This window comes from Megascapheus bottae, chromosome 1, assembly GCF_031878675.1.
Source record: "Megascapheus bottae isolate mThoBot1 chromosome 1, mThoBot2.hap1, whole genome shotgun sequence".
In the NCBI taxonomy this organism is placed as follows: domain Eukaryota; kingdom Metazoa; phylum Chordata; class Mammalia; order Rodentia; family Geomyidae; genus Megascapheus; species Megascapheus bottae.
Window position 1 is genome coordinate 43182441 of NC_143509.1, and position 27001 is coordinate 43209441.

The 27001-nt window shown below is 44.0% G+C and overlaps 1 protein-coding gene across 2 annotated transcripts; it reads left to right on the top strand.

Moving 5' to 3' along the window:
- The first annotated feature begins 5769 nt into the window (after nucleotides 1-5769).
- LOC150069017 (5-hydroxytryptamine receptor 3E-like) lies at nucleotides 5770-27001 on the top strand. Of its 2 annotated transcripts, XM_090343049.1 has the most exons (10): nucleotides 5770-5836; nucleotides 11567-11730; nucleotides 12453-12497; nucleotides 15260-15369; nucleotides 16368-16537; nucleotides 17334-17494; nucleotides 19786-19923; nucleotides 24859-24949; nucleotides 26437-26652; nucleotides 26772-27001. In XM_090343049.1, the coding sequence occupies exons 1-10, from the start codon at nucleotides 5770-5772 to the stop codon at nucleotides 26999-27001; spliced, it is 1392 nt and encodes a 463-aa protein (XP_090199175.1). The 2 variants fall into 2 exon arrangements, with proteins under 2 accessions (XP_090199175.1, XP_090199183.1); XM_090343057.1 differs by lacking the exon at nucleotides 12453-12497.

Here is a 27001-nt window from a genome sequence, read left to right on the forward strand (position 1 = left end):
GACTAACCATCTGGATGTAACACCTGGCAGTGCCCTGGTCTCAAGAAGGGATATAAGCTTTGAGTTGAGAATAAACGAGGCGGCAGTTTTTGCCTGGGCTGCAGACCTCCCGGACCCGATGTGTTTGTCTCTCTTCTATTTTTTCCAGTCCCTGCATCTGGCGCCCGAACAGGGACCCTGAAAATCTGGGACGACGGTGGAGGACCCCGCTGTGGTGAGTAACACATCGTAGGACTATTAAGAGAGGATCTTAAGAGAGTGTATAGTCAGGAGTAAAAATCATGGGTCAAGTTAATAGCCATAGGTCATATGTACCGATCTTAACAGGCCTACTTGAAGCCCACGGAACGTGGGTGGAAAAAGGGGTGCTTCAGAGCTTCCAACAGTTTGTCGAGGAGGCATGCCCGAGGTTTATAGAGGAGGAATTCCAAAAAACCTGGCAGCAGATAGGAAAAAGAATTCAAGAATATTATAATGTATATGGCCCCGAAAAGACCCCAGTAGAGGCTATTGATCTATGGAATTTAGTAAGTGAATGCATAGATCTTCAACATGAGAATGCTGAACTTAATCTTGAATTAAGGGAAATTTATGAGTTAAAGGACCCTTCTGAAAAACCTGAGGCTGAGCCATATGCCGCAGCCCAAGAGAGTCTAAGTGAGATCTTGAAAAGGGAACAACAACCAGTAGATATTGAGTATCAGAATTCAGGTTTGAATATCAAGGAGGAAAGTTATGATGAGTCAATGGAGGGCCGGGTGGCTACGATGGAGAAGAAGTTAGAAGAAATGCTACATTTTCTATCGAAAATGGGGATGGAGCAGAGAGCCCCCCCAGAAGTAGGAAAGAAAGATGACCCTCAGGCCACTATGGTGTCTGATTCTAAGCCTTACCCCTCACACCCACCGCCTCCGGCTGCAGCCTTACGGCCCCAATCCCTTTTTCAATCTTTAGGCAAGCCTAAAGGCCCTAGCAACAAGTCCCTTTTAACAGGCACCACAACCAGGCACAGTGCATCGCAATTAAACCTGGCTCAGGCTGCTAGAGAGAGGGAAGATATTTCAGGGCCTCGATGCTTCCCTAGTTTAGTTGATCATGATGAACCAGTATACCATCAACCTGTTCCTGTTAAACTATTACAGGATTTAAAAAGTGCCTGCTCCCAATATGGGCCAACTGCCCCTTTTACTCAACTAATATTGGAGGCCGCGTGTGCTGGTATTGCATGCCCAAATGACTGGAAGCGGCTTGCCAGAGCATGCCTTAGTGCAGGAGAGTACTTATTATGGGAGACAGAGTTCACTGCACAGTGTCGGGCTAAAATTGAAACAAATAGGTATAAGAACCTGCCTTACACTTTTGATCAGTTGTTAGGAGAGGGAACCTATAAAAACACCGAAGATCAATTGGGTTATGCAAAGGAAGCCTATTTACAAATAAATGCTGCAGCGAGAGAGGCTTGGAAAAGGTTACGCAATTTCAATCGTACAAAAAATCTAGTAGAAGTTAAACAGGGACGTCAAATAGTTAAAACTTGCTCCAACTGTGTGCCCTTCTCACCAGCTCCTCATTTAGGCATAAATCCACGAGGACTGCTTTCTAATCACGTTTGGCAGATAGATGTCACACATGTTCCATCATTTGGCCGATTAAAATATGTTCATGTTACTGTAGATACTTATTCTAATTTTATCCTGGCCACCCCCCTTGCTGGGGAAGCCACTAAACATTGTATTTCTCACTGCATTCGATGCTTTGCTGTGATGGGGATTCCCTCGCAAATAAAAACAGATAATGGCCCTGGCTATGCAGGCCGAGCATTTCAATCCTTCTGCCATTCCTATAATATCACTCATATTACAGGCATTCCTTACAATCCTCAAGGTCAAGGCATCGTGGAGAGAGCTAATGGATTATTAAAACATCAAATTGCTAAAATACAGAAAGGAGAGTCGTATCCCGCTACCCCTGTGAATATACTTAATCATGCTTTATTTGTTTTAAATTTTTTGAATTTGGATTCAAATAATTTATCTGCTGCTCAGCGATTCTGGGAAAAAAGAGAGCAGCGTCCTTTTGCCTTAGTAAAGTGGAAGAATCCCCTAACTAGTGCTTGGCATGGACCCGATCCTGTTCTAACCTGGGGTCGAGGGCATGTATGTGTTTTGTCACAAGGAGAAAATGACGCCCGCTGGCTGCCTGAACGCTGCGTTCGGATCGTGGAGAGTGACAGTGGCCATCCAAGCAGCGACTCACTGGGCCTACACCCCCAACCCTCCAGTGGTGCATCCTGCGACGTGGGAAGGACCTGAGTTATTTGTGCATGTCAATTGGGACTGCTACTGATCCACTTGTTCCACACATTCATATGAGCTGTGTTTCTCCTCCTTTTACTATTATGTAGGGACCTTCTAACATATTCATTGACTACACAATTTAATATGTGACAATTGTTCTTTTACAAATTGTATACTATTGAGATAAAGGATTATTCTTTTTATTTTGTATTTACCATCCCTCTTCTTAATAGCCTCTTTTTGTAAAAGATGCCCAGGTGAAAAGCAAAGGCCTCCAGAGGTAAGTAGAAGTCTGTGTTTTGTTTTATTTTTTTATTTTATTTCTTTTTTTTTTTTTTAAAGGTGCACTGTGGGCCTAAAATAGAGGCCTGGGTGGTCAAGGGACGCCTTGACCCCCCTTCCCCTTCTGAGTTTCTTGTCGATAACAAGGCATACCTGAGAGTCCCACCAGCAAGACATGTCTAAATCTAAAAATAACTGTTTGGTGAAAACATTCATTTGAGCTCATGTTTTTTATGTTAAGTGTATCTGCTTGAGTCCAATTTTCTTGTTATATGTCAATGTCTGATTATTTAAAAGTCTCCGTTTCTCTGTCTTGTTCGTATTACATATTTTTCCTTGTCCAGTTTTGTCTTTAAAATTGGTACCATTTCTAAGTATGGATCCTTATGGTTTTTCTGTGCGTACTCAAGCACACATCCTTGTTATTTATTTGAACATTTCTGGGCCTAGCATGGCCGCTCCCCCATGTCTGCAGTTGTAACAAGCCCTGGAAAAAGAAATTCCAGCTAAGTTGCCTTGCAAAAAGTTTTGTTTTGAACCTGGTTCTCACCTGCAAGAGTAAAATTGGCAAAGCTCTCTTGACACAAACTTCCGGAAAATGAATGGCCGATATTAATTTTGTGCGCTTTTAAGATCTTTGAGTATGAATGTGTGTGCGAATGGGTGTGAGTGAACATGTTCAAGGTTAAATTACCAGCATGCTGTATAAAACAATGGATAAATTAATACTTAAACACAAAGGCAATTGGGTAAATCTAACCTTAAAACTTCAAGAAAAATATTAGGTTTGAATGTTTTACAATGTCTCAAAGGATTATTATGTTGTCTTAAAGAAAAACTGGTAAATATTTTTCTAGATCCTGAAATCTGCATTTTATTGCAAGGCATACAGCTGTGTACATTGTAAACATTGTATCCTGTTTAGCACAGAGGTGTTAGGGAATTTGGGATTTATTACTTTAAGTTAAAGTTTGGAAACATGTAGTAGAGATTTAAATGTAAAATTGTTCATTAACATCAGAAACTTTGCCTGTCTTTTCTTGCAAACTGACACTAGAAATCTGATGGTAAAAATGTGGATAATGTGATTAGTATTTTAAAGGAATGTTTAAAGGTTTATCTATGCAATTGGGTGTATTTTAAAAAAAAAAAAAAAAAGGAAGGAAACTAAGTCCAGACTTAGACTTTTGGTGCACTGATGTCTATAGTTCTTGCATTAGGGAAAAACTGTTATTTGAGTTTAAACTGTTGTTGGAGTTTTAGACAGTAATCTAAACTGCAAAAAAAAAGGGGGGGGGCCCTTTTCTAAAAGGCAAGAGGAGTGCCTTGAGCCCTAGGGGGCCAGAAGGCAGAAGGTGTTCTTTGTGCCCTTAAAGGTTTTTCAATTGCAAATAAAGGCTAAGATGTTAATTGTTTAAGCCAGTATCAGCAAGAGTTTTTAAGAACATTGGAAATGGGTTTCTGAACAAAATTTAAAAGTAAAGTTGTCCTAAAGTTTTGTTTCTAAAAAAGAAACAAGGAAAATTAGTACTACCAAAGTAATTGCTTAATTGCTATTTCAGCTTGCTCTTGTAAGTTACCTTATAGCAACTTCCAGCTAGCCCATGGAGAAGAACAGCAATCCTTATTCAGATGTAACTTTGGCTTTTACCAGGTTCTAGGTAAGCTCATGCTTAGAGACTATTTCTGTGTTGACCACCTTGTTGCTTTAATTGGAGTAACGTGGCCTTTTGTAGGACTCACTGATCTGAAAACTGCAGTTTTGAGCCAACCCCAGGCAAAGCAAAGTCCCTGTGAGATTGTGGTGTCTAATCTGCCAGCAGGATGCTGGGACAGAGTTGCTTTGGAGCTCGAAGTGGCAGAGTGCTAGCTCTGAGCTGAAAAGCTGGGGGGAAGCACTCAGGCACCAAGCTCGGGACTCACAGTGGCAGGGTGCTAGCCTTGAGCTGGAGAGCTGAGGGACAGTGCCCAGGCCCTGAATTCAAGTACAGCAACCAACAAAGTGAAATGCCAATGGCATGTTTATCCCTGTGTGGAGAGACACTACTGGGACACGAAAGCCTCTGCTTGGATGGCAGAGATGGTGTCAGATCTTAGAGTCACTTGTGCTTGGCCACTCAAATTAATCAGAGCCGGGAGGTCATAGAATAGTTTGTAAGCATGCCTTACTAATGCCCGTGCCTTTCATAACTGGGCAGGAACTTGTCAATCTTCTGTGATAGTGGGTAGTTTAAAGTCCTAATTGAGCGAATTTTGTATTTGACACCAGCCACAAACTCAGGAAAGTTTGTGGATCTGGGGCTTGTGTCTCTATTAATCTGTTTAGATCTGACAACTAAAGCATTGTTTAAGGTTGCAGAGATTTAGTTCCCCAGACAATCAGGAAACTGCCTTTGCAAATGGGTGCTAAGTAAGCTAAACTGTTGTAGCTAAAGAAGGTTTGTGCAGTTGTTAAATGTTGAATATGATCTCCAGTTTGGAGCAAATTATTATTCCTGATATCTAATCCTTGCTATCCCTGATAAAACAGGCTAGGCTTCTTAAGGTCCCTGGTCAAGCACAGAAACAACGCCCCTGAGTCAGCTTGAAGAAGTTACAGAAGCTGAATCTCCGCCCATCAATCCCCTTTAGATGAAGGGACCAGTCATTTTTGGAAAGTGAGACAGGATAATTAGAGATAATTAGAGATAGTGGAAAGAATAGAAATTGCACTTGTGTTTCTTTTAAAATAAAGATGGGGGATATGTTGGGAGCCGGAGTGGAATCAAACTGTACTTTGATTTGCATCAGATAATTGCTTGATTGTCTTATTGTTTTTTGGCCTTCTGTTCAATTGATCTGAGATTTACCATATGAATGTAACCCCCAACAGTTCCCCGATTAACCATCTGGATGTAATACCTGGCAGTGCCCTGGTCTCAAGAAGGGATATAAGCTTTGAGTTGAGAATGAACGAGGCGGCAGTTTTTGCCTGGGCTGCAGACCTCCCGGACCCGATGTGTTTGTCTCTCTTCTATTTTTTCCAGTCCCTGCCCCCTATTTCAGGAACCCCAATTTGCTGCCGGTAGGCCCCGGCAGTCAAGCAATGCTATCAGTATTCAAATTTGGGCTCTAGGTGTGTCCCCTGCTCCTTTAATCTGGGTATTCCTGAGTCCTGGCACATGCTCTGAGAAGATTTTAGACAAAGAAGATGGGAGGAAGCCGGCTCCCTAGGCAGAGATTTCCCTTCTATCTTGCTCTCAGTCTTCTGCTTCAAGGTAAGAAATGGCTAGTGACAAAGGAAGAGTAGAAGAGCTCTCTCCTACTGAAAACCACCTAAGATCTTCTTTTTAATTTCTAACTCCTAGAGATGATCTAAAATGGGAAAAGTTTTTTCATAATTATATTTCCATGATTTCTTTACCAAGATGGAAAATTTTCTTCCAGCTTTGTATTATGTAAAAGTACCTCTCCTTCCTCCCTTCTCTTCCTCTCTCACCCAGCCCTCTCCCCCCTCCCCCTCTCCCTCTTCCTCTCCCTCTCCCCCTCCCCCTCCCACTGTGCAATTCCTTAACTTTTTCACTCAAGGCTGGCCCTCTGCCAATTAAGCCACAGCTCCACTTCTGTATTTTTGGTGGTTAATTGGAGATAAGAGTTTCATAGAGTTTCCTACCCTAATTGGCTTTAAACCTCAGTCCTCAGGTCTCAGCCTCCTAAGTAGCTAGGATTACAGATGTGGACCGCAGGTGCCAGCACCAGTTAACACTTCTTTCTTCTTCCCATGAACCATCCACAATTGTATTCTCTTCCATCCATCTAGCTATTCACAGATGTAATTCTTTTTTCTGTTCAAGTATAAAAACTCCCCTGTTGTAATAGTAAAGTGCCTAGCTACTTTATCTATATCTTTACCATTGTGCTGCTCTATCCAAGGCTGTAGGTAAGACACCGGAGGTCAGTAGATCAAGGAGAAAGTAGAGTGTGCATCTTTTTCAGGGAGTTCACATGTGCAGTGGGAGAAACATAGGGATGAGAGATAGGCAGACATGACACTGACTCATGGATGAGTTTCTTTTTTTTGCCAGTCCTGGGCTTGGGCTCAGGGCTTGAGCATTGTCCTTGGACTTTCTCAAGGCTAGCGCTCTACCACTTGAGCCTCAGCACCATTTCCGGATTTTTGCTATGTACGTGGGGTACAGAGGAATCGAACCGCGGTCTGTGTGCATGCTAGGCAAGCACTCTACCACTAGGCCAAACTCCCAGCCCCATAGATCTGTTTCTTAATTTAACCTGAGCTTCAGTTTTCTCATCTGTGAAAGAAGACAGACCCTGAAGGATTGGTACTAGTAAATAAATAAATACAATCTTTATTGGTACCAGTCAAATAGGAGGCACTGGGTTAGGGCAATGGAAAAGACAGAACCAAAGATGGGTTTGGTGTGTATTTGGTGGCACTGGGGATTGAACTCAGGGACTTGTACTCTTGCTGGCTTTTTTACTCAAGGCTGGTGCTCTACCACTTAAGTTACATGCTTCTGTTTTTTTGCTGGTTAACTGAAGATAAGAGTTTTTTGGATTTGTTTGTCCAGACTGGCTTTGAACAAAGATCCTCCAATTTCTACCTCCTGAGTAGCAAGGTTTATGAACATAAGCCACCGGTGTCTAGCCCAGAAGTGGCTTTATAGGTCAATAAAGAGAAGAGACATAAATCGGACAATTAGTCCAGAAAATAGAAAAAAACATGAAGACTCTTTTGAATACTTGCAGAAAGCTACTGGCAAATGGATATTGACTGCACAGAGAATGGTTCACAGATTTTCTGGAGAGCATTGTGACTTTGAGAATGAATAAGATTGACAAGTCGTCAGCTATCCCTCTCATTCTAGGTTGTAGCTCCCCCAACAAATTTCTTTTTTCTTTTCTTTTTTTTTTTTTTTTTTTTTGCAAGTCCTGGGCTTGAGCTCAGGGCCTGAGCACTGTCCTTGGACTTTCTCAAGGCTAGAGCTCTACCACTTGAGTCTCAGCACTACTTCTGGCATTTTTCTCTGTATGTGGTACCAAGGAAATGAACCCAGGTCTTCGTGCATGCTAGGCAAGCATTCTACCAGTAGGCCAAACTCCCGGCCCCCAACAAATTTCCATCCGTAAAATATCAACCTTTAATAGTTAGAAGAGATGATCAGTTACACTTCAATTCCTCAAAACTAGAAAGCTAATAATAAGGCTGAACAGCAGGAAGAGAAGAAAATTGGAGCTGTTGAGATGAAAATAGACTCAGTAACTGCTAGCCCTTCTCTGTAATCCTAGCTACTCAGGAAACTGAGATCTGAGGATTATAGTTCAAAACCAACCCAGGAACATACATGTGAGAGACTCTTATCTCCAGTTACCCAGCAAATAGACAGAAGTGGAGGTGTGGCTCAAGTGGTAGAATCAAGACTTGAACAAAAAATCCAAGCAAGAGCATGAAACCTCAAGTTCAACACCTAATACTGGTACCCAAGAAAGAAAGACAGGAAGGAAGGGAGGGAGGGAGGGAGGGAGGGAGGGAAGGGAAAAGAAAGGAAGGGAGGGAGAGAGAAAGAAAAAGGAAGAAAGAGGAGAAAGACAAAGAGAGGAAGAAAAGAGAAAGAAAAAGGAAGGAAAGGGAGGGAGGGAAGGAGGAAGGGAGAGAGGAAAGAAAAAAGACATGCATTTTGGGGACTAGCACTGTAATCCTATCTCATGCCAGTCACTGACCCAGGATGAAGTTTGCATACAAATGTGGCCATGCAAAGCATGAAGACAAAGTATTACAAAGAAAGTGGATATCCTAACAGCTTACCACATTGGCTTCCAGCCTTTGCCTCCAGTCCAGTCCATGCGCCTGGGTGATGACAGGATATGTTTAGCACCTGAACTCCTCTAAGTTCTCCTCACCCTCATTCATATTCTTCACTGAGGGCAGATGGCTAGCAGCAGACCAAGTCCAGCTTCTGCCTCTTATTACATCTGATCTTGAAAGGTTGCTTCCTCTTACTGCACCTTAACTCATGTGTTACATGAAGATAAAAAACAATATCCAGGGCCAGGAGTTTGGTCTAGTGGTAGAGTGCTTGCTTAGCATGCATGAAGACCTGGGTTCCATTCCTCGGTACCACATACATAGAAAAAGCCAGAAGTGGTGCTATGGTTCCTGTGATAAAGCTTGAGAAAGCCCAAGAACAATGCTCAGGCCCTGAGTTCAAGGCCCAGGACTGACAAAAAAGAAAAAAACAATATATAAGCAAGGGTAAAAGAAATTTCCAACCCTTCTATTAATCACAATGAAAAAAAAAAAGACCAGTTAAAAAAAAAAAAAGAAATTTCCAAAAAGAAAGGTACTCAAAGCCAGGCACCAGTGACTCTCACCTGTAATCCTAGCTACTCAGGAGGCTGAGATATGAGAATCACAGTTCAAAGCCAGCCTGGGCATGGAAGTCCTTGAGACTCATCTCCAATTAACCACCAGAAAACCAGAAGTGGTGCTGTGGCTCAAGTGGTAGAGTGCTAGCCTTGAGCTGAAGAGCTCAGGGACTGAGCCCAGAGGGAGAGCTGAAGCCCCATGACCCATAATAATAATAATAATATGGGGGCCGGGAGTTTGGCCTAGTGGTTAAAGTGCTTGCCTAGCATACATGAAGACCCGGGTTCGATTCCTCAGTACCACATATAGAAAAAAAGCCGGAAGTGGAGCTGAGACTCAAGTGGTAGAGCTCTAGCCTTGAGAAAGTCCAAGGACAGTGCTCAGGCCCTGAGTTCAAGACCAGGACTGGCAAAAAAAAAAGACTAAAAATAATAATAATAATAATAATAATAATAATATACAATATCTACATTCTTATAGAAGTAGAGAGTAAAATAATGTTTGCCAAAATCTGGAAAGAGGTTAGTTGGATGGAAAAGGGATGGCTATGAATACAGAGGTGTGGTCAGATAGGAGTAAACTGCTAATGCTCTATAGCACAGTAGTTGACAACAATTTATAGTATATTTCATGATAGCTAGAAGAGAACATTTTGAATGTTCCCAGTGCATACGTCAGAGGGGATGAATATACTAGATACCCTGATTTGACATTACACGTAGTGTACACTCTAACCTATAAATACGTGTCTGTTTTAAAAAAAAATCAAGGGGAGGGAGTTTGGCCTGGTAGAGTGCTTGCTTAGCTTGCATAAAGACCCAGGTTCAATTCCTCGGTACCACATTCGTAGAAAAAGCCAGAAGTGGTAGGACTCTAGTCTTGAGAAAGCCCAAGGACAGTGCTCAGAACCTGAGTTCAAGGCCTAGGACAGGCAAGAAAAAAAAAAATCAAGTGTAAACAACTCACATGTCAAGTGTAAGAATCTAATCCTAGCTACTCAGGAGGCTGAGATCTGAGAAGCACAGTTTGAAGCCAGCCCATGCAGGAAAGTCCATGATTCTCTTGTCTCCAATAAATTACCAAAAGAAAGTCAGAAGTGGGGCTGTGGCTTAAGTGGTAGAGCACTAGCCTTGACTAAAAAAACTCAGGAACAGTGCCCAAGCCTGAATTTAAGTCCTAGCATCTACACAAAATGAAATAAAATAATAAACTAAAAATTAAAATAAGCCAGGCATGGTGGCTCACGCCTGTAATTATAGCTAGTCAGGAGGCTAAGATCCTCAAAGATCTGAGGATCGAGGTTCAAAGCCAGCCCAGGCACTAAAGACTGTGAGACTCTTATCTGCAATTAACCATAAGAAAACCAGAAGTGGCACTGTGGCCCCAGGGGTAGGGTGTTAGCCTTAAGCTCAAGACCTCAGGGACAATGCCCAGGCCCAGAGTTCAAGCCCCACGACTGCTATAAAAAAAATAATAATAAATAAATAAAGTGCTGGCCAGGCACTGGTGGCTCACACCTGTAATCCTAGTTACTTTGGAGGCTAGCTTAGACCAAAAAAAAAAACAAACAAACTTTGAGAGACTCCATCTCAACCCATGGCTCCCATTGCTGGGCATCGTAGTACATTATTGTCATCCCAAACTATATGGAGGATGAAACTTGGGAGATCTCAGATCCAGGCCAGTCCTATATCCATGGGAGGGAAGCTAGATGCAGGGATGCACATCCATGATCCCATCAACCACAGGAAGCCGAATACTTGGTATATCTGCCTATTGACAAATCATACCACAGAGGCATAAGAGGCAGGAAGTAGGAGCCTATCTCAAAAATAGCCAGCAAAAATAGGACAGAAAGTGTGGCTCAAGGGATAGTCTAGCAAATGCAAGACTCTGAGTTCAAATACCCACGCCAGGGGGTGGGGGGAGGGGACTACTATTGCTGGTAAATGCAGCACTGAGATGTATAGACTAGAAACAAATAAAACCTATTAGAAAATACACAAGCTGGCCGGGTGCAGTGGCTCACGCCTGTAATTCTAGCTACTCAGGAGGCTAAGATCTGAGGATCAAAATTTAAAGCCAGCCCAGGCACTAAAGAACCTGAGACTCCAATTAACCACTAGAAAATGGAAAGTGGGGCTGAGGCCCCAGGGGTAGGACAGTAGCATTGAGTTGAAGAGCTCAGGGACAGAACCCAGGCCTAGAGTTGAAGCCCCATGACTCGAAGGAAGGAAGGAAGGAAGGAAGGAAGGAAGGAAGGAAGGAAGGAAGGAAGGAAGGAAGGAAGGAAGGAAAAGGAAAAGGAATATGCAATCCCAGCAGCACTTGAGAGGCTAGGGCAGAAGAATTGTGAGTTCAAGGTAGCCTTGACTACAGAGCAAGATATTGTCTCAGAAAAAAAATCATAACATTATAAAGAAAAAATAGTCTGATAGGAAATTGAAAGGACAATGAGAATAATGAGCTTAAAGATCTCAGCATATGCCTGGCTCATCATCAATGCTCAATACCTGGCAATCATCGTGATAATCATGGATACCGGGCTCTGCCTTGGGCTCTCTCTCATACAGAAAACATCTCATATATCTCCCTCATCTCATACATCTGATACTCTCTGCAGGACAGGGCAGCACTTCCACCATCGACTGCTCAGGATTTGGCCAGCATGGGATGGATCCGACGGATGTACACCCTGTGTTTGTCACAAAGGCTTCACCTGTCATCACCTTCACTGAACCCATCCACGTCAACATCTCCTTCACCATAACTGCCATACTAGATGTGGTGAGTGTTAACCCTTCTACCTGGGGTCCTTAACATCTTCCCAGCCCCAGCAGGAAGGTCCCCAGAGCCCCCAATCACATTACTATATGACATTTCCCTTGCATAAAAAAAATCTAAATTTTAAAAACTGCTCTGTCCAATTCACATTCCTCCCCAGTGAATCTCTATTCTGGCTGCCAACCAGTGTCCAGAAACTTCCCACAGAGGTCCTGATTGTCTAGAACCCACAAATTTTTATGTTCAGCTCCTTAACTTATTCTAATGGAGCCAAGGTTGATAAATAATACTTTAATCCAGTCCTTCCATGAATTGTCTTGCTCAGACTAATCTATCTATTTTGATTTTTGTTTGTTTGTTTTGTTTGCCAGTTCTGGGGCTTACATCCAGGGCCTGGGCACTGTCCTTGAGCACTTTTTGCTCAAGGCTAGCACTCTGCCACTTGAGCCACAGCTCCACTTCTGGCTTTTTCTGTGTATGAGGTTCTAAGGAATTGAACCCAGGGCTTTGTGGATGCTAGGCAAGCACTCTACCATTAGGCCAAACTCCCAGCCCTCTATTTTGATTTTTAAAAAATTGTCTTTGATCTACAATATTGTCCTTAATCACAACATCATGTTCATATACCCCAGGAAGGGAATGGCAAACCAAACTGGGAAGAGGAGGGTGGAAGATGAATGAACATCTTATAGGCAACTCTCAGAAACAAGAAATTCTTTTGGCAGGATGAACAGCTACAGCTCATGTCATCATTCCTGTGGCTGGAAATGGTATGGCCAACACTTACTTTTCTACATCCAGAATTGGTCGTGGGGCTTGAACTCTGGGCCTGGGCATTGTCCCTGAGATCTTCAGCTCAAGGCTACCACTCAAGTGGTAACTTGAGCCACAGTGTCACTTCCAATTTTTCTAGTGGTTAATTGGAGACAAGAGTCTCACAGACTGGGGGGGGGAGGGAAACGGGTACCAAGACATGTGAAAGGGTATCAATGTATGTGAATTAATGCACCTTCTATCTGGCAAATATCATGTAACCCTTTTACTAATTACAATAAAAAAAAAAAAAAGAGTCTCACAGACTTTGATGCCCGGGCTGACTTTAAACCTCGATCCTCAGATCTCAGCCTCCTGAGTAGCTAGGATTACAGGAGAGCCACGTGCCTGGCTCTATGAGAGTCTTATCTCCAAGTAACCAGCAAAAAGAATAGAAAAGAAAAGAAGGAAGAGGGGGAGGGAAGGAGGGAGGGAGGGAGGGAGGGAGGCTAGAAAGAAAAGAAAGAGAAAAAAGAAAGGAATGAAGGAAAAAAGAAAGAAAAGAAAAAGAGAGAAGTGGAACCAAGTAGTAGAGTGCTAATCTTAAGTTTAAAAAAAAAAAAAGCTAAGGGCAGAACACAGGGGGAAAAGAAAAAGATAAACTCATTCCAGAATGGACAATCCTTGAAGACCTTTACAAAGGTTTCTGGCTTCAGAAAGGATATCTGCTTATCAGAAAGGTAAGCATGGTGTCTAGCACTCACCCAGGAAAGAGGAACCCACACTCCTGGCCCTGAGGCTTTGTTCAAAATGGCCTTGTAACAAAAATCAGTGAAAGATGCTTGGAAGGCATTTAAGACTGCTAGCTTAAGACTTTGTTGGCTCACATAGTACAGTACCAAAAATCCAAGTAAAAGCATGAGGCCCTGAATGCAAGCCCCAGAACAAGCACAAAAATAATTAGAACCCCTGAACCTTGTTGTTTACAAAAATCCTTCCATATTTGATACCTACTGCTGCCCTAAGAACATTATAAGTCAAAGAAACAAAGTTACTAGTCTTTCAATTCTGGATCTCATTTTTCCTGAAGAAAGGAGAGCCTGTATCCCATCAGCAACATTTCCCACGGTAGTGATAAAGCAAAGAGATTGAAATGTATATAGAAATAGATACACTTCCAGACATGGTGGCACACACATATAATCTCAGCTACTTAGGAGATGGAGGTAGGAAGATCATGGTACAAGACCAGCCTGGTAGGGCCGGGAGTTCGGCCTAGTGGTAGAGTGCTTGCCTAGCATGCATGAAGACCCGGGTTCGATTCCTCGGTACCACATACATAGAAAAAAGCCAGAAGTGGTGCTGAGGCTCAAGAGGCAGAGCTCTAGCCTTGAGAAAGTCCAAGGACAGTGCTAGGCCCTGAGCTCAAGCCCAGGACTGGCAAAAAAAAAAAAAAAAAAAAAAAAAAAACAGCCTGGCAAAGCACAAGACCTTATTTTAAAAGAAAAATAAAAGCAAAAGGGGGGCTGGGAGTTTGGCCTAGTGGTAGAGTGCTTGCCCAGCATGCACGAAGACCTGGGTTTGATTCCTCACTACCACATACATAGAAAAAAGCCAGAAATGGTGCTGTGGTTCAAGGGGCAGAGTGCTAGCCTTGAGGAAAAAGCCCAAGGACAGTGCTCAGGCCCTGAGTTCAAGCTCCAGGACTGGCAAAAAAAAAAAAAAAGCAAAAGGACTTGCAGCATGGCTCAAGTGCTAAGCAAGCACTAGTCCCCGAGTTAAATCTCATTAAAACAAACAAAAAGATCATGTCAATTTTATTTACAATTGTGCTTTCTTTAGAAAAAAGTAAGTTTAATAGAATATTAGATTGGATGGTAGATACACAAACATTATTATATTATTTTCCTTTTGAAGGGGGTTGGAGATCATGGGGCTTAAACTTTGGGCCTGAGCGCTGTTCCTGACCTCTTCAGCTCAAGGCTCCATGCTACCCCTTGAGCCACAACTCTACTTCTGAGTTTCTAGTAGTTAGTTTGAGATAAGAGTCTCATGGCCTTTAGTTCCTGGGCTGGCTTTGAACCACAATCCTCAGATCTCAGCCTCCTGAGTAGCTAGGATTACAGGCACGAGCCGCCGCACCCAGCTTGTACTATATTATTTTATAGACTTTTCAATGCTTTAAATTGAACCCAGGATGTTATACAAGTTCTACCTCTGTGTTAAATCTCTCCTGCTTTTATGTTTCCTGGAAATATATGGTGACTTTATTTAAAGAAAAAAAATCAAGCCAGGTGCCCGTCGTTCATGCCTATAGCTCTACTTACTCAAGACTTGAGATCTGAAGAACACAATTCAAAGCCAACCTAAGCAGGAAGTCCGTAAGCTTCTTATCTCCAATTAACCACCAGAAAGCCAGAAGTGGCTCAAGAAGTAGAATGCTAGCCATGAGCAAAAAAGCTCAGGCACAGAGCCCAGGCCCTGAGTTCAAAACCCAAGAGTAACATGAAAGAGTGCAGGGGGAGGGAGAGAGGGAGAGAGGGAGAGAGAGGGAGATAGGGAGAGAGAGGGAGAGAGGGAGAGAGAGGGAGAGAGGGAGAGAGAGAGAGGGAGAGGGAGAGAGAGAGAGAGAGAGAGAGAGAGAGAGAGAGAGAGAGAGAGAGAGAGAGAGAGAGAGAGAGAGAGAGAGAGAGAGAGAGAATCAAATGATGAGAGAAAATAACTGTAATTCATGTCAGGTTCTTGGCTCCCTTCCCCACTCCCCACCCCGGGGCTTCAGGTCTGGGATAACCCATTAATGAGCTGGAACCCAGAGGAATGTGAGGGCATCACGAAAATCAGTATTGCAGCCAGGAATCTGTGGCTCCCAGACATTTTCATTGTGGAACTGTATGTATCAAGTGCCGGGGAAAGGCAGAGGGAAGTCCCATCTCCTATAATCAGTAAAGGGTTTTTTGTTTGTTTGTTTATTGTTTGGTGGTTTGTTTTTGTTTTTGTTTTGTCAGCCCTGTAGCTTGAACTCTGGGCCTGGGCACCGTCCCTGAGTGTTTCAGCTCAAGGATGGTGCTTTACCACTTAAGCCACAGCACTACTGGTTTTCTCATGGTCAATTGGAGTCTACAGACTTTCATGTCCAGGCTGGCTTTGAATCATGATCCACAACCTCCACTCTGTGAGCCACTCTGGTTGTTTCCTAGCTATCTAAGATCACTTGTAGTGTCCTCATCAGAAGACTATAAACTCTATGGATAGTTGGTGGCTCACGTTTGTAATTCTAGCTACTCAGAAGGCTGAGATGTTAAAGGTTCAAGGCCAGCTTGGGCAAAAATGTTCATAAGACTCATCTACAATTAATCACTGATAGAGAGCTGATCCTTGAGTGAAGAATAGCAATGAGCACTTCCCAGGCCCTGTTTTTAAGCCTCAGGACTGGCACATACCCCCCCACACACACACACAAAAAATAGTGATAAGAAGTGTACATATGTCCATACAGGATGAGGTTAGGCAAAATGAACTCCAGGATATGGAAACAAGAGGTTTATCTTTGTGATTGTTATTCTTAATCTACTATATGAAGCTATTTCTTTTTTCTTCTTTTCCCCTTAAGGTATATCTCATGTTGTTACTGTATCTGATTTTGGTACCTGATTATATTGTATACACCTTTATTCATTTATTTGAAAAAGGGAAGGGAAGGGAAAAACAGGATGAGTGGGTGGGGAGGAGGGGGGAAAGTGGGAGAAAACATGGGAAGGGGTAACAATGTTCAAGAAGTAATGTACCCACTACCTGATGAATGTAACTGCAATCCCTCTGTATATCACCCCAACAATAAAATAAAATTTAGAAAAAAAAGAAGAGAAACCACTCCATCTGTCTTACAGCATGAATGTAGAGAAGACCCCAAGAGACCTCACTGCATTTGTAAATAATGAAGGCCGCATCAGGTATAAGAAACCCATGAAAGTGGACAGTATCTGTAACCTCAACATCTTTTACTTCCCATTTGATCAGCAAAACTGTACACTGACCTTCAGCTCTTTTCTGTACACAGGTAAGTTACAGTGAGGTCTCAGGGGTGAGATGGATAAGAACAACCAACAAAGCCAGAAAAAATAAGATAGAAAAATACTTTGAGTAAATAGTGACCACAGAGAGTGAGAAGGAGAAAGAACATGGCTCCATGGATGCCTAAATATTTTCAGTTAAAAATCCAAGCCTGTCCTGTTCATTTCTATTCGCAATCCCTAGAAAGTTTTGCACATATGGCAAGCACCCAAAAATACTTATTGAGTGAAAAAGGTAGAAAAAGAGCCAGGCACCAGTGGCTCACACCTATAATCCTAGTTATTCAAGAGGCTGAGATTTGAGGACTTCATCTTGAAGCTAGTCAAAGCAGGAAACCAGCAATCTTGAGTTAACCAGTGAAAAGCTGGACATGGAGATGTGACTCAAGTGGTAACATGTTGATTTGGAGCAAAGAAGCTAAGGGACAGGAGCAAGGTCCTGAATTCAAACCCCAGTACCAGTGTGTACATGCATACAGACAGAGAGACAGAGAGAGAGACAGAGAGAGAGACAGAGAGAGAGAGAGACAGAGAGAGAGAGAGAGAGAGACAGAGAGACAGAGAGAGAGAGAGACAGAGAGAGAGAGAGAGACAGAGAGAGAGAGAGAGAGAGAGAGAGAGAGAGAGAGAGAGAGAGAGAGAGAGAGAGAGAGAGAGAGAGAGAGAGGGAGAGAGGGAGGGAGAGAGAGAGACAGGTGGAAAAAGATAGTGCAATTGATAGTGCAAGTGAGCCTTCAGGAAACTGCATTCTTGGAAAATAATCAGGATGATGCTTCCTTTCAGTGGATAACATGTTACTGGGCATGGAGAAAGAAGTGCAGGACATAGTAAATGCATCCCGGAATGTTGTTCAGGCCAATGGAGAATGGGAGCTCTTGAGCATCAAGAAGGCATCATCAAAGACATCCATGCACACCGACCTGTATGATCAGATTGTGTTCTATGTAAGTTCAGAGACCCTCATTTTTTACTTCCTTGCATTTTTCCTTCCCTGCTTATTCTACCCTTAGTTAGATAGAATGTCCATCAAATGAGGATTCCAGCCAACATTTCTGCCCAAGACTTGAACCTTCCCTCTAGGCTGTCCATCCCCTTTCTCCTCTCCTTTTTTGCCAGTCCTGGGCCTTGAACTCAGGGCCTGAGCACTGCCCTTGGGATTTCTCAAGGATAGAGCTTGAACACCTGAGCCACAGCATCACTTCCAGCTTTTTTCTATGTATGTGGTACTGAGGAATCAAACCCAGGTGTTCATGCATGCTAGGCAGGCATTTTATCACAAGTCCAAATTCCCATGCACCGCCACCCACTTCTCTTCTCTAAAGCTCATGGCTCTAACATTTTCTGTATAGTTTTTTTTTTTTTGCCAGTCCTGGGGCTTGAATCAGAGCCTGGGCACTGTCCTCATGCTTTCTCAAGGCTAGTGCTATATCACTTGAGTCACAGCACCATGTCTGGCTTTTTTTTCTGTGTATGTGGTACTGAGAAATCGAACCGAATGTGTCATGTTTGCTAGGCACATACTCTACCACTAAGCCACACTCCTGGCTCACTCTCTGTAGATTCTATGCACGATTATGAAATCACACCACACACATCCCCAGAGCTCAAACCAATGGAGAAGGCAGGCAAAGATTCAGGAATTAGTAGCTTATACCTGTAATCCTAGCAACTGAGGAGACTGATATCTGAAGATTGTGGGTGGAAGCCAGCCCAGTCAGGAAAACTCCATGAGATTCTTCTTACCTCAAATTAATCACCAAAAAGCCAGTGAAGCTGTGCCTCAGTGGTAGAATGCCAGCATTGAGGCCAAGAGTGTAGCCTAGTGGTAGAATGCCTAGCATGCCTGAAGACTTGGGTTTGATTCCTCAATACCATATACATAGAAAAAGCCAAAAGCACATTTACCCACTCATCCAGAAACAAGGGCATGCTAAATCCACTAGCACAACCATGTTCATTGCAGCACTATTTACCATAGCAAAGATATGGAACCAACCCAGATGCCTCTCAGTTGATGAGTGGATCAACAAGATGTGGTATTTATACACAATGGAATTCTATGCTGCTGTCAGAAAGAACGACATCGCCCCATTTGTAAGGAAATGGAAAGACATAGGAAAAAGATCATATTAAGTGAAGTAAGCCAGACTCAAAGGAACATAGGCTCAATGATTTCCCTATTTGTCATAATCAGTAGAAACCTTGGCCTCTCCTAGCAGAGATTTACAATAGAGCAAAATCTAGATACATAAGGCCATCTAGAATGATGCTAAATGAAAGGACCTCCAGGATATAGAAACAAAAGCCATATAATGAGTGATTGTTGTCCTTAATGTACTATATTATCTCTCATCTCTTTAGCTGTCCCTTGGTTATCTCATATGGTTACAGTGTTTTACCTTGTTATCTGATATATTTTATATATGTTTATTTGGTTATTTGAAATAGGATAGGGAAGGAGGGAAAACAAGATGAGAGGCAGGGGTGGGGGAAGGAAATGGGGACTAAGACATGAGAAAGGGTATCAACATATGTGAAGTAATGCACCTTCTATCTGGTGAATATAATGTAACCCTCCTATTAATTATAATAAAAAATATATGAAAAAGAAAAGAAAAGAAAGAGAAAGCCAGAAGCAGGGGCCGCGAGTTTAGCCTAGTGGTAGAATGCATGCCTAGCCTGCACAAAGACATGGGTTCAATTCCCCAGTACCACATACAAAAATCTGGAAGTGGTGCTGTGGTTCAAGTGGTAGATCTCTATCCTTAAGAAAGTCCAAGGACAGTGCTCAAGCCCTGAGTTCAAGACCTAGGACTAGCAAAGAGAAAAAAAGAGTCCGGGAGTTTGGCCTAGTGGTAGAGTGTTTGCCTGGCACGCACAATGACCCAGGTTCAATTCCTCAGTACCACACACATAGAAAACTCAGAAGTAGGACTGTGGCTCAAGTGGTAGAGTGCTAGCCTTGAGGAAAGCCAAAGTTCAGGCCCTGAGTTCAAGCCCCAAGACTGGCCAAAAAAAGAATACCAACCTTGAGGTAAAAAGTTAAGGGACAGCTGGACAACTATCAAGCCCTGAGTGTCCAAGCCCCGGTACACACACACACACACACACACACACACACACACACACACACAGGCAAAAATAGTTACTGCACTTGTGGTAAGAAACTGCTATTCCTGGATTTAGGATTTTTGTCGCATCCTATGTTTCCTCTCTTCTCTCTCCTCCCCTCCAGGTGGCCATCAGACGCATACCCAGGCTCTATGTGGTACACCTCCTGGTGCCCAGTGGCTTTCTAGTGGCCACTGATGCCCTCAGCTTCTACCTACCACCAGAAAATGAGAATCATGCCCCATTCAAGATGACCCTCTTTGTGGGGAGCCAGAGCAGCCGAGACGGCGCCTGTCCCCTGTCTCGCTCATTGTATACAAACTTCTTAGTTCCCCTTATCTGGTGTGTGAGTGCAGAGCCTTTGCTCGCTCCGCTGAGTCTGCACGTATGACGTCAGAGGCCTGACCAATCCTGAGTTTTAAAATGATCCTAGCAACACAGCAGCCAATGGAAAAAGTCCCGCGTTCTTTGATTGTTTATAAGCAGCTGCATTTCCCTGCCCCTCGCCCCTCCGCTTCAGCTTTCCCTTTAAACGAGTTGCTCTTCATTAAAAGCGTGATCCGAGAAGGATCCTCGGGTGGTGTCCGTTCTTCCCTGCTGGTCAGGGGTGCCGGGCGCCGCAACTGGTGCCGAAAACCCGGGACCTGCGGAGGGGCCGAAGAGGATCCAGAACTTGACACGTGAAGAGGACTCCTTCTAGGTATGTTGTTCTGAGAAGTTCCTGTCTGGGTGCTTGTTATCGTTCTTCCTCTGTGGTTTGTGTTAACTCGGTCTTTAAACATCAGTATGGGTAACTCTTCAGGAAGTGTGTGCCGTATAAGGGACTTCTGTGCCCCCTTACAGGCCCTTCTTAAACAGCGTGGGCTGAGAATTTCCCGCGGCACAATACATAGAGTGTTAGCAGATATTGAGATACACGCCCCATGGTTTGCGGAGTCTGGAGATCTCTCACTGGCCTGTTGGGATATATTAGGCCAGGACCTGGATAGAGCTCTAGAAAAGGGAGGGGTCTCCCGCGCCACGTTGCCCATGTGGAGAATGGTGCGCGCTTGTTTGGAGGAGGGCAGAAATACTGATATTATTAAAGAAGGGAGGAAGGTATTAATTAAGCACCAGGATAGTCTCTCGGAGTCATCGTACAAGGAAGGAGGGACCACCAAGAGTGGGGTAAAATGTAAGAGAAAACAAAAGAATGGAATTGAGGGACTGCAGCCCTCACAAAGTACAGTGCAGGAGGAGGAGAGAAGAGAAAAGAAAAAACAGGAGGGACCAAGGAGCTCCCTCTATCAGGATGCAGGAGAGTCAGATCAAAGCACAGAAAATGAGGGGGATGGGCTCCCGGAGGAGCTAAGTTCAAAGGAAGAGGAGGAGTTAGAGGAACAGGCTGCCGCATACAGCCCCAGGGGAGGATTTGGTGCAGACAATGGCCAGGCCCGACCTGCCCCCTCTGCCCCACCCCCCTACGTCCCAAAGGGAAGTTTCTTTAAAGCGGTGTGGGTGCCTCAGTGGCCCCTGTCCCAAGAAAAATTGGAGGCTATAACTCAATTGGTACAGGAACAACTAAGGTTTGGACATGTGGAGCCTTCTGTTTCTCCATGGAATACCCCTATTTTTGTTATTAAAAAGGCCTCAGGCAAGTGGAGACTATTACATGATCTCAGAGCCATTAATGCTCAAATGCAAATATTAGGGTCAGTCCAACGCGGCCTCCCACTGCTTTCTGCTTTGCCCCAAAGATGGCCCATTATATCTATTGATATTAAGGACTGTTTCTTTTCTATTCCTTTGCATCCCAGGGATAGAGAACGTTTTGCCTTTACCCTGCCTTCTGTTAATCATGAACAACCTGATGCACGATTTCAGTGGAGGGTTCTTCCACAAGGAATGGCTAATAGCCCTACAATATGCCAACTATATGTTGACACAGTTCTTTTCCCTGTGAGACAGCAATTTCCCATTGTTAGAATTCTTCATTATATGGATGATATTCTAATAGCTGCCCCTGAGCAGAATATCCTTTTTCAAGTATTTAGTAAATTGTCTAAACTTCTTGCAAAGGCAGGCTTAAACTTGGCACCAGAAAAGGTGCAATTTTCAGAAAAGGTTCAGTTTTTAGGTTCCATAATTTCTCCCATAGCTGTGACACCCCAAAAGGTCGTCTTGAAAACAAATCATTTGCATACCCTTCATGATTTTCAAAAATTAATGGGGGACGTAAATTGGGTCCGAAATTTTCTTAATGTCCCTCGCTCTGAATTGTTGCCCCTCTTTTCCTTATTGGGGGGAGACCCGGATGTTACTTCACCTAGAAAATTGACTGTTCAGGCTAAGAGTTCCATTCAGCGTCTTGAACAGGCCATAGAAAATGCACAACTCTTGCGTGTAAATCCATCAGCGCCAATCTTATTGTGCATATTTAAAACAAAAAATTATCCTACAGGAGTATTATGGCAAGAAGGCCCATTGTTATGGTTGCATGGAAATTCTTATGGCTTAAAAACTATTCAGTATTTTCCAGAATTAGTTGCTTTATTAGCTCTTACAGGTTGCAAGGCGTGTTTGACTCACTTTGCAAAATTTCCTGACAAATTAATTATTCCTTATACCCGGCAACAAGTACAAATATTGGCTGCCTCTGTTGACTGGTGGGCAGTTTTGGTGTGCTCCTTTCCAAATATAATTGACAATCATTATCCCAAACATCCACTGCTGAATTTTGTGCGTGAAGATTGGGTGTATTTCCCCAAAGTTACGAAAAAACTGCCTCTGAGTAATGCCCTAATTATATTTACAGATGGGTCAAAAACAGGCCGAGGTGCCTATGTAGTTCAAGGAAAAGAGCCAGTAACTTTAAATTTTCAACCAGAAACTCCACAAGTAGTTGAATGTCTAACAGTTTTAGAAGTATTCAGGAAATTTTCTGAGCCTTTTAACCTATATTCTGATTCACAATATGTAGTTAATGCAGTGGCATCCCTGGAAGTCGCAGCCTCCATAAAAGGTAGCAGTACAGTTTCAAATATATTATCCCAACTTCAGAGTTTAATTTTACAAAGGAAAAATCCTTTTTTCATTGGTCATATTCGGGCACATACTGGCTTGCCTGGTCCCATGTCAGAGGCCAATGCCTTAGTGGATTTGACTGCCAGAGCCCTGGTGGGCCTTTCCCATAATTCTGTTCAATTAGCACGAGATTTTCATCAACTTTATCATGTTTCTGCAAAAACCCTTCATTATAAGTTTTCCATTTCACGCCAACAGGCTAGAGAAATTGTTAAAGCTTGTCAATCTTGTGTAGTATATCACCCCTCCTTCATAATTGGAGTTAATCCTAGAGGCCTTTGCTCTAATGCCTTATGGCAAATGGATGTTACTCATGTGCCTGAGTTTGGCAGGACAAAATATGTTCATGTCTCAGTGGACACTTTCTCTGGCATAATGCATGCCACGGCCCTTACAGGGGAAAGGGTGTCCCATGTTAAAGTTCATTGCTTGGAAGCCTGGGCAGCATGGGGAAAACCATTAAAATTGAAAACAGATAATGGCCCTGCTTATGCCTCTGCCGGATTTCGCTCCTTTTGCACTCAAATGCAGGTGGTCCATTCCACTGGCCTTCCCTACAATCCCCAGGGTCAGGGAATTGTGGAACGCGCCAATAGAACACTTAAACAACTTTCATTTAAACAAAAGGAGGGAATAGGCCGAGATGCCTCCCCCAGAGAAAGGCTGGCCATTGCACTGTTTACCTTAAATTATGTAACAGTGGATGACAATGGACAATCAGCTGCTGATCGGCATGCTGGAAAAATGGCAATACCACCCACACAAAAAGTAATGTGGAAAAATGTTATCGATAACAAATGGTATGGACCGGATCCTGTAATTCAGAGATCCAGGGGAGCTGTTTGTGTTTTTCCACAGGGACAGGAATCCCCCCACTGGGTGCCGCAGCGCCTCGTAAGGATATTGGAGGAAAATCAAACGCCTAAAGAGGATGATGCGAAACAAAATCCTGGGAATAATCCTGTTAATAATTCTTCTGCTGCCACGACTTTGGATGAAGAGACAGAAGGGAAAAAGCAACAAGGAAAAGACGATGTGGGCAGTGATGAAGACCTTTCCATTACCAATGCCTGTGACTAATGCTTCTTCCGTTTTTCCCCTTTGTGCCACCAATTCTTCCTTGCAACTTCCCTAGGACTGCAAGGTTCCCTATGCCTTACCCTGTCAAAAAAATCTGTCCTTCTGTGTTAGGCTGGTTTCTCAAAAATTGGGTCGCTCTGATTATTTTAAATTGTTCTGCCATAGAGTGTAAATTGAGTCAATGCTGGAGCCGTTGCCTACATTTGTTCCAGTTCCTGTGAATGTTTGTTGCAGTTTGTTTTGGGTTTTGTGTCTTTAGCCTTTGGTTGCTCTGCCAAATGAGGTCTCGCAATAAGAGAGAGAGCAATGCTTGTTCATGCACTCACTGCCTTGGAGCAGGGACATCCCCCAAAATTTGGCTTGCAGCTTTAAAGGCCAACTAAAAGTGCCCTGTACTGCCTTTGCACCCTCGAGACCTTAATCTATTGCACGAGGAATAGGAGTATAGGCAGCCAAGAGTTGTGAAATGATGGACAAAGTACCACTCCTGACCCTAACAGGTCAGGGAGAGCATGTGCGTCAGCATATGGGTCTGCGCCCCTAGCCCATCTCCACAAAGGGAAAAGAGGACCTGGAGGGGAGGGATCCAGGGTTGGCCGCCTGGGTCACTCCTCTAGAGTAGGACCTCAAGTTTTACTTTGGAGGACAGCACCTCTACTCTCTTCACAACAGGTATGTTGGCCTGCTGCGTTAAAACAGAAAGGGGGAGATGTGGGGAGCCGGAGCAGCCAAGACGGCGCCTGTCCCCTGTCTCGCTCATTGTATACAAACTTCTTAGTTCCCCTTATCTGGTGTGTGAGTGCAGAGCCTTTGCTCGCTCCGCTGAGTCTGCGCGTATGACGTCAGAGGCCTGACCAATCCTGAGTTTTAAAATGATCCTAGCAACACAGCAGCCAATGGAAAAAGTCCCGCGTTCTTTGATTGTTTATAAGCAGCTGCATTTCCCTGCCCCTCGCCCCTCCGCTTCAGCTTTCCCTTTAAACGAGTTGCTCTTCATTAAAAGCGTGATCCGAGAAGGATCCTCGGGTGGTGTCCGTTCTTCCCTGCTGGTCAGGGGTGCCGGGCGCCGCACCTCTTGTTGGGCTACAATGTCTTCCTTCTCATGATGAATGACTTTCTCCCTGTCAGTGGCATCCCTCTCATCAGTATGGCCCCTTCCATATTTTGAAGAAGCAGAGTTAGCAAGGGACAGGACCAAGGGAGCCTAGTTCCACTGAAGGAGGGAAAGACCTCGGAGGAAACCCTGGATTTGGAAAAGAGGCTTACGAAAAGTTTAGAACCACCGGGTACTGGTGGCTCACATTTGAAATCCTCAGGATTATGCTCAGGAGGCTGAGATCTGAAGATTGCAGTTGGAAGCCAGCAGGGGGGAGGAAAGTCCCTAAGACTTTTATCTCCAATCAACCACCTAAAAATTGGAAGTGGAGCTATGGCTCAAAGTGGTAGAGTGCTAGCCTTGAGCAAAAAAGCTCAGAGGGGCCGGGAGTTTGGCCTAGTGGTAGAGTGCTTGCCTAGCATGCATGAAGACCGGGGTTCGATTCCTCGGTACTACCTACATTCACAAAAGCCGAAAGTGGTGCTGAGGCTCAAGTGGTAGAGCTCTAGCCTTGAGAAAGTCCAAGGACAGTGCTCAGGCCCTAAGCTCAAGCCCCGGACTGACAAAACAAAAGCTCAGAGACAGCATTCAAGTCCCAAGACCACCACCAACAACAACAGCAAAAATAAATAAAAGAAGAAAGGAAGGAAGGGAGGGAGGGAGAGAGAGAAGCTGGTGATGGTGGCTTACACCTATAATCCTATCTACTGAGGAGGGTGAGATCTCAGGATCACAAGTCAAAGCCAGTCTGGGCACTGAAGTCCATGAGACTCGTATCTCCAATTAACCACCAGAAAACCAGAAGTGGAGCTGTGGCTCAAGTGGTAGAGTGCTAGCTTTGAGCTGAAGAGCTCAGGGACAGTGCCCAGGCCCAGAGTTCAAGCCCCATGACAAACAACAAAGGAAAGAAAAAAGAAAGAGGGAGAGGGAGAGAGAGAGAGAAGGAAGGTTTAGAACCAACCATTGTGGCTTTCTCTGGTAAAGCTAACTTGAGAGGCAGAGATCAAGTAGATTAAGGTTTGAGGCTTATCCGGGCAAAAATGTGAGATTGAATCTCAACCAATAAAGCTGTGCATGGAAACATGTCACTTATCTTAAATATGCAAAAGGTATTAGTACCAAGATTGAGATCCAGACCAGTCTGGGCAAAAATGTAAGAGACTTTTGGGACAATAACTAAAAGCAAAAAGGTATGGGAATGGGGGCCGGGAGTTGGCCTAGTGGTTGAGTACTTGCCTAGCATGCACGAAGACCCAGGTTCAATTCCTCAGCACCACATACATAGAAAAAAAAAACAGAAATGGTGCTGAGGCTCAAGTGGTAGAGCTCTAGCCTTGAGAAAGTCCAAGGACAGTGCTCAGGCCCTGAGCTCAAGCCCAGGACTGGCAAAAAAAAAAGGTATGGGAATGTGGTTCAAGTGGTAAAGTGCCTGCCTGACTAGTGTAAAGCTTCATATTTAAACCCCAGTATTGCCCAAAATAAGTAAGCTTAGAAATTGCCGCATGTAGGTTTACTTGTCATTTCCTCTGTCTGCAGGTGTCTATTTTGCCTTGTGTCTGTCCCCGATGGTGACCAGCCTGCTGGAGACCATCTTCCTTACCTACTTGCTGCACCTGGCCCGCACCCAGCCCCTGCCCATGCCTCGGAGTCTCCACACCCTGCTGCTGCAATGCACCAGCCCAAGGAGATGCCATCCCACTGAGCCCTGCAGGGGGAATCAGGATCCGGGGCTTACCTCCACCCACCTGCCTGGTGAGGAGAGCCAGCGCTGCACACTCTGTCCTTTCTTCTGTCTGTGTTTCTCTGTCCCTGCTCCTTTTGCTCCCAAGAAACATTCTCAACTCAGGTCTGAATCTCTATTCTCACCATAGGCCTGAAGGAGCCGGTAGACTTGGTAAGGGTGGTGCCAGGATCCAGAGAAGCAGAACTCACTGGGCGCTCTGAATCAGGAAGGGCCCAGCAGGAACTTGCGACCCAGAAGCAGCACTTGGTAGAGTTGTGGGTGCGATTCAGTCACCTGATGGACACCCTGCTCTTCCGCCTCTACCTGCTCTTCATGGCTTCCTTCATCCTCACGGTCATTATCCTCTGGAACACCTAG

Coding starts and splice junctions, on each gene's coding strand:
- LOC150069017 (XM_090343049.1), top strand. CDS start 5,770: ATGGGAGGAAGCCGGCTCCCTAGGCAGAGATTTCCCTTCTATCTTGCT. Junction 11,731..12,452: donor TAACTGCCATACTAGATGTG/GTGAGTGTTAAC, acceptor TTCTTTTGGCAG/GATGAACAGCTACAGCTCAT. Junction 24,950..26,436: donor CAGTGGCATCCCTCTCATCA/GTATGGCCCCTT, acceptor CTCTGTCTGCAG/GTGTCTATTTTGCCTTGTGT.